The sequence below is a fragment of the Polypterus senegalus genome, chromosome 5 (genome assembly GCF_016835505.1).
Source record: "Polypterus senegalus isolate Bchr_013 chromosome 5, ASM1683550v1, whole genome shotgun sequence".
NCBI classification, from domain to species: Eukaryota; Metazoa; Chordata; class Cladistia; order Polypteriformes; family Polypteridae; genus Polypterus; species Polypterus senegalus.
In genome coordinates, this window is record NC_053158.1 from 71,066,680 (window position 1) to 71,080,429 (window position 13,750).

At 38.6% G+C, this 13,750-nt stretch overlaps 1 protein-coding gene across 11 annotated transcripts in view; it reads right to left on the bottom strand.

The window, feature by feature from the left end:
- Positions 1-2,979: 2,979 nt before the first annotated feature.
- ptprma (protein tyrosine phosphatase receptor type Ma) overlaps positions 2,980-13,750 on the bottom strand; it is an 815,060-nt gene continuing 804,289 nt past the window's right edge. For all 11 annotated transcript variants that reach the window (XM_039754798.1, XM_039754797.1, XM_039754796.1 and 8 more), the window contains 5 exons: positions 12,197-12,328; positions 10,549-10,674; positions 8,788-8,951; positions 7,265-7,400; positions 2,980-3,868 (listed from right to left, as the gene is read on the bottom strand). In XM_039754798.1, coding sequence (XP_039610732.1) covers positions 3,815-3,868; positions 7,265-7,400; positions 8,788-8,951; positions 10,549-10,674; positions 12,197-12,328 — 612 coding nt within the window. In that variant the 3' untranslated portion in view covers positions 2,980-3,814. The remainder of the gene's footprint in view (positions 3,869-7,264; positions 7,401-8,787; positions 8,952-10,548; positions 10,675-12,196; positions 12,329-13,750) is intronic.

Consider the following 13,750-nt stretch of genomic DNA (forward strand, 5'->3'; position numbering starts at 1 on the left):
AGGACACGTTAATGGATGTATGACACTGACTGCCCCCTCTATTTTTAAGAAAAAGAAAGAATTCATAACTTTTTGTTAGAACTCACAGAAACAGATTCCATGTCATTGCAATGGCCATCTATATACCAGTCAGTCAGTCAGTCATTGTCCAACCCGCTACATCCTAACTACAGGGTCACGGGGGTCTGCTGGAGCCAATCCCAGCCAGTATCCCAGGGCGCAAGGCAGGAAACAAACCCTGGGCAGGCCTTATGTTCAGTCTACTCTGTAATCTCGCTTTGGCTGCTGTCACTGCAGAAAACGCTGCCTCACAAAGATAGGATGTTGGAAATGGAAGCAGTTTCAATAGTTTCTTTCGTGTTAATTTTAATCTCCTCCTGCCTACAAGTTATGCTGACGAGAACTTTTCTCAGCATTTCCTTGCGATATTACACTTTCAGGGTGCGAATGATGACCAAATCCAATGGCTGAAGCACTGCTGTGAAACTGGGCGGGACGAATTCAACGCAAACATCATCTGAATGTGGAAGTATGCTGTGGGCAGCACCGTTATCAGTCAGAAGCCAAATAATCCTCTTCTTCTTCTTCATATTGTGAGGTTTCTGAACTCTTTTGGGATCCCACCCAATGGGAACGTCACACTGAAGTGCATCCCGAAGTGCGATTGCAGCATCTGTGTAAGATTGTTTGTCCATTGCCGGGGCAGGGAAACAGCAGGCTCACAGCGTGTTGTCCCGTTGACGGAGGTCCCAAGAGAGTTTAAAAACCTCACATTTTCTTGAATGAGTGCCGCATTAACAGGAATGTTTCTTGAAGGAGTATCACTGAACCACATAAAAACGGCTTTTTTGCCGTCTTCAAATGCAGCAGTTTGCATACGTTTGCAAGCCGAGATTTTCTTCTTTTTTGCATATAACAAAGACACGTGCATTGCATTTGTCATTCCAACAGATTGCACATCACAAACATTAACACTGTTATCGTGTCTGCCATTTCTATAGAAGGGTGACAGTGAGGTAAATTCCGATGGATCTTTTTCAAATGTCGATGAGCGATAAGCAAAAGGTATCACTGAAAACAAAAACAGCAAAAAAAAAAAACAGTACGAGGAAAGTTCGAAGAAAGAACATTTTTTACAATGTTTCTTCTGTTTAGGGATCGTTGTGCAAATGTCCACAACTGAGCTGTGACCGCAGAACTAACTGCTCTGTAGATGATTCATTCAAGCTTTTTAAGGTCACTTCGTTGTAATGAAAGTATCTGCTGCTGAATGTACTTCGTAGTAATGAGATTTCTGCGGGCTCATGTCATATGGGGAAACTGTCAGAAACAAAAAATACTTTGTTGTAATACTCTCTCACCGTGGTCTCTCCTCTCTCTGTGCCGCTGCAAAGCCCTGCCCGCCTAGTGTTCTGAAAAGTGTCTTCAGTGAAGGGGGCAGCCGGGGGTTGAGGACCCCTGACTTAGACCACAGAATAACAGTTGAAAATGAATTCCTTAGGTACAAAAGCATCACAACGGATGTATAAATTGGCCCAAACACTTCAAGGAGGGACAGAAAAATGAAAAAATGAGAAATAAAAAAAAAATAAAAATCACAACAATATCCATATAGTTAGGCTTTTTTAATCCTAAAGATTCTGAATCTAACTTTAGTGTGCATTCTGAAAGTATTATTAAAAAGTTTAATTCATTTCTGGGGTGCCATGTTGTTGCCACATTGCTACAAATGCATGGCTGTTGACTTTACCAGGCTGCGGGTAGAAAGTTTACGGTGAACACTTCCTTTACTTCCAAATGAACAGAGAAATAACCACCGTGTTCACGAAGGATTTATTGAGTTAGTAAAACAATGTCCGCTTTATGTATTTCCAGGGTTTTGACTCTGAGCTTGACAACAGTGGACGCTTGTCTTTTCCTGGTTATAAATCTTTGCTTATCTTTTGGCTTGTGTCTCTTCTTCTAGTCCCATATTTAAAAATATTTCTTTCACCAATTTCTTGGCAGAATATAGAACGGGAAGGTGTTCTTGGCAATTTTCTTTTAATTTTGAAAAACCAAAAGGTTCGTAAGATGAAGAGATCAAAGTGCGAGGGCAGAAACAAGCATGGAGAGGCGCAAACCAAATCAGACATCAAAGCCAGAGTGTAAACCAGAGTCGCGTCAAAAGAAGAAGAAAACTTCCCAATAACTCTACAACCAAGCACTTCACTGCGATGTTAAGCCTGGATACCAATTAACAAATATTCTGTGTGCCACCTTCTTCTATGGGTGATGACATACTGTGTGTCATGTGACCTATAATGGGGTTAGCAGCTACAAACAATAAGGCCGGTGTGGTCCCCGGCCGGGCTTGTGCCTCCTCCAGACTGCGAGGGGGCGTCCGTCCTGGTTATGTTGGAAGCCCAACCCTGTAGGGGCCCGTGGCCACCGCCAGGCGGCGCCCAGGTGCCTGAGGAACCCTGGAGCCTAGCACTTCCGCCACACCAGGAAGTGCTGGGGGGAAGAGAACAGGGGACACCTGGACGACTTCTGGGTGCGCAGCCGGCACTTCTGCCACACTGGGGTGTGGCTACAACTGATTGCCGGGAAGCAGCTGGAGCCCATCTGGGTTCCCATATAAGGGGCCGCCTCCCTTCAGTCGAAAGTGGATGTCGGGTGGAAGAGGACGGGAGGCGGTCAAGAGAGAGGCACGGTGACTGAGAGTGTGGCCGGACTTTGGGGAATCGGTGCAAGAGGCACTGGGGTTTGCAAGTGCACTGAACTGTATATAGTATTGTAAATAAACGGTGTGTGGTGGAACCATGTTGTCCGTCTGCCTGTGTCCGGGTCCCAGTCCACACCGGCTACGATAAAACACACAATACAGTCACTAGAATAACACTGAAGTAAACAGACCAGTCAAACTGAAAAAAGCTCAACTGATCTCCTTCAGTCTCTACAACACTTACAGAGATAAAGAATGGAAGACGAGGAGGCTGAGAGAAAGATACTTTATTTTTGAGTTGTTAAATCATACAAGATAAACAAAAGCGAACATTGTAATTTGCTGACAACGTATTGAGTCTGAAAAAAAGATGATTGTCACTCACTGTGCTTCACAAAAAGGACTCTATGAATAAATAATTTGATGAATTAAAAAAAATATATTTACAATATGAACAAATGCAGAAAAAAAACACTTTGGATTTTTTTTTTTATTTAGACATAGACATTTTGGATCTTTTTTATAAATTGAAGCATTTCTTTCTCAAATGTACAATAATCTGTAGCAATTACAGCACAATGAATTAACATTAAGTATTGCAATTAAATGCCAGTTTAGTTCATCAATAGCTTAATATCTGTATACTGCTTCATGTTAGTGTAGAAAAACTTACTAAATAAAATGTTAAAATGACGCTACTGTATATTGCATTCCCCACTATACGGAAATGACACTTTTGCATCCAACGAGGATAGAAGGCAGTAAACAAGAATCACAGGCAAGAAGATAATGATTAAAATTGACGTTTAACATCAGTACACTACAGTACTGTGTTCATATACTTTTCTTTCTCCATCTAGCTATGGTGGACGGGCAATGCTTGAATGATGATCGTGTTCAACCACTCCTTGCTGTACATTAAGAGTCACAATAATTACAGTGAAAAATGGGCAGTGCAAGCAGATTTTTCTTTAAAAGTTCATCTTCTTTTTGTGTTAAGTATCAGATAAAAAATATCAGTCTACCCTTCTACAGGTGAGCAGTCTTCATGTGCTTCACACACATAACATGTCCATGTGTCAAAAAGCAATTCCATCAAGGCAAATGTTACCCAGAATTCAAGTATTCCAGTGCTACTTCATAGCAGAACTTATACTGATCCTAAAAGGCAAGCAGAAATGCACAATAATGTAGCAGGGATACTTCAGGTACTACCGAAATACAAAACAAACCCCCAGTGTGCAGTTACAGTATTAATAAATAAAACAGGCCTACTATTTGTTATGGAGCATATTACAAAACACAAAAAATGAGCAAAAATATCAGGATGGAAAACCAAGCAACCTAAGTGGACATCTGCTTCTGCTGCATGACGTTACTGCTAAGCTGGAGACCTGCTGCTAGATATGATGAAAACGGCACTTTCTACATTGTGGTCATCACTCACTCATTGCTTTCTCAGATCCAACTCTTAAACTGAAACCAGTAAACATTTAAGGTGCTATATAATAGATAGATAGATAGATACAGGGTGGTCCAGATCTAATTATGCACATCCAGATCGTCTGGATGACTTTGATTTATGTGGAGACGATTCCAGTTCAGCGTGAAGACGATTCTTCTTTTCGTCAGTTTGCACACTTCTCGATGGTCCGGGATTTTCCAGGTGATTTTCTATGTAATAAACTTAATAAGTTATTGCTAAATGAAAATTGCATAATTAGATCAGGACCACCCTATAGATATGAAAGGCACTATATGATAGATAGACAGATAAGATATAAAATGCACTATATGATTTTTACGTACATTCCCCATCACAATTATTGGAAACCCTGGAATAGATAAGTACAAAGGGTGGTAAATTATCTTATTGGATATGTTTAGTATTTTTCAACTAAAAGTTATTTCATCACAAACATGCATTTGCCATGGAGAATTGTGTTCTAAAGTTAAGAGTTTTCTATAAATTAAAAAAAAATATCTTGCCCATTATAATGGAGGCTATGGGTCATCAAGCACTTACTTAATCTGTCCATTTTTCAAGCCAAAAAAACTTACTGAGCATTGATCAGCGCCTTGAGATAGATGTCATTTTTGAACAATAAATCACCATTATTATGAGATTCACCCATTTAAAAAGAAGACCAGCTGTGCACGCGTGCTTGGTGCTTGTCTTACTCCACCATAATCGTTCACTCCGAGTGGCAGGCTTTCCTCTCAAGACCAAATCACAGTAAACTTTTCTTGCCATGTGCTTGGTGTTGATTTTCTGCCATATTTATGTGAGAACTCCTCCCACAAAGGCCACTGCAGCCACACAAGCGAATAGGAAACGTACACCTAGCTCAATAAAAACAGCCCCAGGAATATGTGATAAAATGATTATTTCTAGACCCCTTTTGTTGTCCCAAACACTCACTCGAAACACAGAAGTTATGTTTTGCCACTTCAAAGTGGACATATTCAGTAAGTTTTTAGGCTTTTATTCTCCAGTGGTGTTCCATGCCTCATAGCCACCAATACAAAATACAAAAGTCTGGGCAAGATATTAAAATTTAAATCATATATTAAAATGTATAGAAAATGCTTAATTTTAGAAAACAAATTCACGTGGCAAGGGTATATACACAATGTTTGTGAAGAAGTAACTTCAACTTGAAAAATACCAAACGTATCCTTTAACCTCACACTGAAAATTTTTTTTAACAAAACCACATATGTCACAATAATTGACACCCCTGCATTCGTACAACTTCGCTTTCCCTCTCCTGTAACATCCTATGAGTTTAAACATGGAGCTGTCAATCTGAGTCCATTCCTCTCTCTCATGCTGGATCTTGTGTCTTGTGCACTCTCCTCTTCATCTCTCCCCACAGGTTTTCAATGGAGTTTAGGTCTAGAGACTGAGATGGCCACTGCAGAAGCTTGGTTGTGTGCTCCTTTAACCTTGAACATATGTTCTGGATCATTTTTCTGTTGGAAGATCCAACTATGACCCTGCAGGAACCAAAATCTTATGGTATTTCATGGATTCCATGATAACATGTACCCTAACAAGGTTTGCCAGAGCCTTTAGAGGAAGACAAGCCCCACAACATCACAGAACCACCACCACACTTGACAGTAGGGAGCAGGTTCTTTTCAGTACAGCTAGCCTTCTTTTTATGCCAAACCTGCCTCGAGTGTTTGTTGCCAAAAAGGTCAATTTTTGCTCCAATATGACCCACTGAACGCAGTTCCAGTGAAAGTTCCATAGCATCTTTGGAGAACTGGCGATCCCAAGCTGTTACTTTTTTCTGTATTTCACTAACAGTGATCTTTGGGGATTCTTTTTAACTCTCCTACCATCCTCCTCATTGTGTATAGGGGAAAAATAAACTTGGGTTCTCCTCTAGGCAAGTTGGTAATAGTTTAATTAAGTTGATCTGAACTTTTTCATTATTGTCCCAACTGTACATATGGGTATTTTCAGGAGAGTAGCTATTTTTTACAGCAATCCTTGACTTATAATGGTCAACACACACTTTTCCCTCATTTGAATTGTGTGGGTATTTGGCCCCCGTGATACCTCATATTTACAGTATATCCTAGTGACATAGGAAGTCATGGATTACTGCTTGAAAACACACTTTCTACACACTCTGATCATCTTTGTTCATAAAAATTTCTAGGGATGCCAAAAATCCTGACATATGCGGTTTTGTTAAAAATAATTAATTCTTGATGTGGGATTTTTTTTTCTCATAATTTACTTCAATTAAAGATTGTGTTCAGTGTAAGATATGTGAAATTCACCAAATGGGGAATTTGTTTAGCCCTTTTTTACCCATCTTTCTCAGGGGTGCCAATAATTATGGGGTTGGGACAGGCAGGTTTACAGATTCTTGCTGGTTACTGCAAAAGGGGCGCCTAGAGTTTACCATCAGACAACAAACACAGACACACACAATGCACCCAAAATGACCTCATATGTCTTGTATGGATGAAGCTCTGTAGGTTCAGCAGGTTGCAGACGGTATGAAATGTTATTCATCACAGACAGCAGCACAGTAGCCATGTCAGCCTCCACGGAACACAGGCCAGTCTCCTGAGAAGAGTCAGCCTTCGTGGTTACCTTCTGCTGCTTCTAGAGAACACCGGCAATAAATGCTTTAAGCCCAGACTACACGGTGTGCTTATTTCCTTATTTTTTATTAGTGGCCAGGTTAATTGTCCTTGGCATTAGCAGAGCAGTAAGGGTGACCAGAGGGTCTCATGCACCTGACACTTTTCCTCAGAACAGGACACATTTAGACAAGCCATACAAAACAAGAAATGACAATCAAAGTGGTGAGAATGAAGGTAGAATTCAATAATGATGCAGGCAGGTACATCAAAAGACGGGTATTATAATGCTAGAAAATGAAATGTAGTTCAAGATTTTAAAACATATTACTGCAAAGACAAAAATGCAAAGCACAATTCAGTCAAAACACAGTTTACATTTTAATTGTGTTGTACTGTCTGTGTTTTTGTCTTTCAATAGAAGTGTGAGACACTTTGTAAAGTACATACCAGTAAGTCCACCATATTGGGCTTATTGTTCCTAAGTGTTTTTACAGCATGGAATACATCAACAGCTCTTTGATGTCGGAGCATTTCACAGACAATACTAATGGCACAAAAGGTTCCGCTGCGGCCTCCACCATTTCTGCATTGAGAAGAAGAACGTGGGTTAGTCATTCAACTTAGCTGTGCTCTCCATGTTATACATTCCGACTGTCCTTTCAAGATCTGGCTTAACATAAAATTACACTTTTTTAAAAGAAAATAAGCCATTTAGTTTTCATTGTTAGTGTTTCTTGTATCACTTATAATACTTTTAAAAATACATTAAAGTAGACAACTAAATTAGAGAAGGTTAAATAAGGTTAGAACCTTTTTTACAGGCATGGTCAATAGTCCAGCACCTCTTTAGAATATATAAAGCTGTCAGATTATTCACTTCAAGTCTTTCATTTCTTTCATACTCTTTGTGAGAATCAGTGCATTCTGTTTTATAGCTTTAATATACAGTAGTCTTTCAGTTTCCATTAGAAATCTATATTTAGCAGAAAGAAATCCACTGGAATATCTTTATCAATGTTTTTAAGAATTCTGAAGACTTTGGATTAGGTTCTCATGTGGCCTAGAGAGGTCTGTCAGGGTATGACTGTCTGCTACTGTACGTCTCTGTTGTAGCCTGATCACCTAATTACACAGGATATGCCACATCCATTAGGAAGTTCAGGCACATTGTTTGATTTGCACTCAATAGTTTATAACAGAGTGTAGATTTCAATTGTGTCTGTTAACTGATGGGAAGGTTGTGTAACCAAAAACCCCTAAATCATTTTCAGAGTTTTCTTCTTGTAAGTCAAATTTATAGCATCATCCTTATTAAAACATAACACTTACAAAAACCACCTGATAAAGAGGCATACTGAGGGATGAAAAAAGAAGCTGGGGAGTAATAAACCTTTAGAATAGGGGAGCCCGAGGTGCATCTCTTAATCAATTACTAGCCTGCAAGAAAACCTTAACAAATGGGAACAAAACAGGGGTACCCAGTTATCCCTAAGTTGCTGCTACTTAACAAGAGCTTAAAAAAGGATTGGATTGGTTTTAGTAAGACTAGAATAGGGTCTATGCGTCTATTAGAGACTTACTGTTATGTAACAGGAGGCTTACTTAGTGTTATGTAGCAAGGAGTGTCTAATAGATGGACTTGAGCAAGCCTTTATTCTACAGTGCCACCAAGGCAGTTGTGCAAGTTAATCACTTTATCCATTTTCTCAGCACACTTCTTTTCTTACTGTTACTGTCTTACAGGACACCTTAATCAATCGATGTGGGGGAGAGGCAGATCTTCAATGCAAAAGCTCAATCCCATCTAAACCTGCTTCACAGTCATATACTACTTTTATTTTCTGAAAGTACGGTATATATTTTACAGTATCTTTGGAAAAAATGCATGCATTTTTGGACATTGTGAGAATATGACTAATTATAAAAAAATAACACAGGTCATTGGACCAAGCCATGTTTTTCAGACTTACAAGCAGTGTACAACAGTACGTCCCTCTCCACCGTCATACTCTTCTTGCCACTTTTCCACCTGTCGAATGAGTTTCAGAAAGGAACGTTTTGATACCGGCGTGTCTCTGTACATTGGCCATCCCAAGAACTGGAACTGCTGTACCATCCGATAGCCATCCTGAGGCTGTACAATTCAAAAGAAGGAATAAAATGGGCAATCCTTAGTTCTGGATAACTTAAAATATCCCAGGTATTTCCAACATTAAAAACATGGAATTCTGTATGTTTATAACTGGAATTCTTAGAATTGTTAAAAATATTTAGAATGTATTACTATTATTTGACTGATGCCATTATCTAAGGTGACTTACAACATTTAAGACAGAATTGTTTACATTTTGTTTGTTTTTCCAAATGATCACAGGTAAATAAAGTGATTTGCTTAAGGTCACATAGTATCAGCAGCAGGATTTGTACCTCAGGGATTGAAGTCTAAACTACTATGCCACATTGCCTGCCTTAGAAACACTATGACTTAAATGTGGAAAGTGTAGAGAAAAGCCAAGCAAAATGACACCTTTTATTGGCTAACTAAAAAGATTACAATATGCAAGCTTTCGAGGCAACTCAGGCCCCTTCTTCAGGCAAGATGTAATACAGAAACTGAAGTTCCCTGAGTTTATATCCACACACTAGGACAAGAAACAACAATGGTAAATTTTTGAATGAAAACTCTTAAATGTAAAAAATTAATAGGTTCATTCAGGCTAAGATTAATTTAACAGGAGATAGAAGAACAATGTATGGTCAAGATCTTTAGATAAGATAACTGTCCAATAAAGTCCTTTGAAGTTTGTGAAGTTTTTCAAAACAATGCAGATCTGTAGTCAGGTTGTCTGTGTCAGTCTGAGAGATGCAAACAGTCTTCATATCTGGCTATAAAATTTAAACAATTTTTGTTTTTATTTTCATTTGGTAGCTTAACTGAAGAGATGCTAATTTGTGATTAGAGACAAGAAAACATAGTCATCATGAAAAGTATTGTCAGTGACATGTCTGAGTGAAGAACAATGGGTTCCAAAAGCAAACTATGAGCTCACTATTGTGAAGTGGCAGTGCTATCCTACTTACTATACTACACTGCCACTATTTATTCCCACCATTTATTCCCTACTGTTTATTGTCTTACAAGGTGGGCTTCAGGAGTGTTACACAAATCTTTGAATCAAAATAAAATGTGGTTCATCCTTCATTCATCCATTTCCTGTACCCACCTACTGTATTCAATGCAGCCAGAGCCCATCATAAAAACAACTGGCATAAGCAGGACACATCAATACAAACGATGGCAGTCCTTCACAAGTCACACACACTGATCTTCAGGTTCACTCTCACAAGAACAATTTTTAAAATCAATCTAATACCATGTCTTTAAGTTGTATTATTTGTATTTTAATTACACCTCATAATGTACTTTATGTTATACTAGTTTTGTTGGAACTGTTGCCAAATAAAATGTATGTTATGAACAAATGATTTAATTCCAGTTCTGATTATATGTCTTTATGTTTCAATGATTTATATGTGTAAGAAGGCTTGTATATGCTTTTGAACATCTGACTTAAACCTGACAATCCCAACATTGGTTTTAACCATGTTATTCAATTTAGTGTCGGTGAAATGCTGAAACAATTGGAGGTGAAGCATTTCCATTGCCATTACAAAAAATATTCAATGTCTCTGTGGCATTCATGAAAAACAGTGTAATTAAAAATACCTACCCTTGCTGCATTATAAATTCTAAATATTCGACTAATGATATCTTCTTCAAGGTCTGCTGAAACAAATTCCACCTGAATAGGCCCGTGTCTGTGAACACCATTTTCTGGCCAATACTGAGGGCATAACTAGAAGAAGAGAAACAATTCACAATATTACTCACCACTCTTTTTGGTCAATATTTTTTGTTTATTAAGACCGCAAAATGCAAAAAGAAAAACGCAGTTCAGTCAAACCTTCAATCAATACAGTAATACAAAAATATCAATCAAACAGAACACACAACCCTCTTCCACTACCTGATTCATAGACACGAATATGACAAGAGAGTCCAGCCCAAAGTAGTTCATCATGTATTTTGAGAAAATGTTTAGAACTAATAATAACTAATCAATAATTTTAAATGAACAGCACATACATGTCTTGCATTCACTCATGTTTTGAAGTAGCTCTTTTTGTATTAGAGATTTTGAAAGTCAATCACATTCGGCTATAAACTCCTCGTGGTCTGTTCGTGAAATAACTTGTCACTATGAGAAGGTCCCATTAGTGCTTCAGTGTTGGCTAACAATTGAAATCTTACTCTTGGACCATGAAATATACTATAAATTAGCTAGGTAGCATTCAATCATTTAGGATAGTCATATTTTAGGTAAAGGAATCACATCCTTGGATTCAACATCTGTATACAAAAGCTTCTGACCTGCATTGTGCAGAAAAAACTGTTTTTTCAACACATACATAACGTAAATACTGCATGTACAATAATAAGATGGATATTTCATCATATTTATTAAGGTAATTGCAAACTATTAAACAATTTACTATATCACCACCCTGCCACAGGACAGTGTTGTAGTTAATTAAGAGCATACAAGATGGACACACACAATTCTGAGGGTAAAACAGGCTAAAAAACAACTAACAAGTAGCTTTTTCTAATTCATATTCAGATCTATTGTAGTGAGAAATAAAAGTTCAGATCACTTCAGCCTTGATGATCAGCATTATTGAGACCAAGGCAAGGACTAAGACCTGCGAGGAGCATCAGTTTGCTTGTTTCTAATGAAAGTCCCAGCTGTTTTTCAAATCCTCTTGATGCTTGTCAAAGGATGTGCTCCCTTTCTATATTCTCTCACAAAGCCAGTAATAAGCATAGAGTACTTTATAAAACCATAACATATTTTTACAATGCAAATACATGGACATTTGTGGCTTTTTGGTAAACACTTTGCTATAGTTTTTATTTTCTTTTTGCCAATGATTTATCTCCCTTACTTCCTGGTGCCTTTTCTTTTATTCAGAACAGCAGATGGAAATAAGTGTACCCATACGAAATCTCTGTGAACCATGGCAGGACCTGTACTCTTCATAGAGTGACTAGCCAAGAAATTTAACCTAGGTCCTACCAGATGTGAGATGACAGTATTAATATCTGAGCCACACGTTACTGATAACGATTCTGAAATTAAATAAAATTCTAGATTAATATGTGACAGTACACAGCAAATAATGCAGCTTGGCATTCGTTTCAGTGGATAGTAAATGGTACCAGCTGCTCAGCTGGTATATGTCACTCCCTAACAGTCATAAAAAGTATGTCTTGAAAAAAGTCACAGTTTCTATTTCCCTCTAAAACAATGCACTTACCTGGGCTGGATCAACATCATTCAGCATCACTATTGAAGTACAATGATAGTCCAGAACCAACCTCCAGAAGTCTTTAACAGTGTTTGGCAATGGATGCTGTGTGACTATAAAGGCTGATGGCTGCTTATAGCTCTGTGAAGCACAAAAATGAAAAAAAGACAACCATGAACAGTCTTTTAAAATGAGGGGTCAATATTCTACAATTAACTATATAAAGAATAAAATTCCTGTATCAGTGCAGCAGCTCTATGTAGCTTCTTCCACAGTGTAAACCTGAAATTTGCTACTTTTCAGCAGCTACTTGTCAAGGAAGGAGGGAAATGCAAGTTTTACCTTGAGCATCTTTTGAAAAGTGTATTTCAGCTCTTCAGACTGGTACTAAATGAACCATGCACACTAGCATCACTTAAGAACATATAGTGCCCTGCTCAACCTGAGTGACCATGCTTCAAAGGTGATTAATTTCCTTAACAGTTTATCATCTGTTCTTGCTGAATGGAAGCTTAGCAATAGCAACAGATAATAAGCTGGTATAGCAGCCATGTCCAGTTGTGTTGATGAGCTGAACTATGGTGTGTAACCTGGGAAAATCCAAGAAGAGAACTGACAGATGCTAAAAGATACACAACTTAAAAATAACTCACTGGTCTATAAGGCATTTTGTAGAGGTTTGAAGGCACAATAATAGAGCACATAACTATTTTATTGTATCCCTCTCATCACATAAATGTTTCATAGTGCTGACAAGGTGGGGGTTGTGGTATGAAGAAAACAGTAGGTCAATAGAGAGGCCATTAGAAGAGAAAATGCCCAAATCTGATGAATGACTGGTGTTAAGTCTTTGGTTGACTGGCTCTTAGTTTACATAATAGTAACTGCTATAATGGGCAGCATGCAGGGACTGGCATCCCGGCCAAGATTGAACAGGGATCCATACACGGATTGGAGGCCACTGCAATGGAAGGACCAGGGGAGATGAGCATTAATGATTATTTTCTTCCCCAATAAGCTAGGTAGTAGTCTCTCTGGATTAGGATTTGCACACAGACACCCGCAGGGCATGCCGAGACCTATAGTTCCGTGGGGAAGGCCTGTTGGGTTTCATGGGGGGCATCAAGGGAAGCTAAAGGGATTCATAATCCCTACTCTTTGGGCCTTCCAATTGTCCTACAAGTACTTCCATTCGGCTATGCCCTAGCACCAGAAGTACTCCCGGATCAAAGATAAAAGAGACCACTCGACCTCATCCATGAGATTTAGAGTCAGGTGAAAGAGGATGAAGGTTGCCTGGAGGAGTGGAAGGAGAAATGAATAAAAAGAGTGAAGATTTATACTTGGTTTATGTCACTTTTGGTGCCTTTTGTACAAGGTATTCATGTTAATAAGCCTATTATTTATATTGGGCCTTGTGTCTGTAATGTTGTGTCTGGGGTTTGGGGTCCTGCAACACCCTCTGGTCATCACAAGTAGTTTAGCCGGCAGGATTTTCTGGCCATGTGTTTAACAGGAACCTGTATGTGAAAATGTATTGTGGTCAAAAACATCCAGACCAAT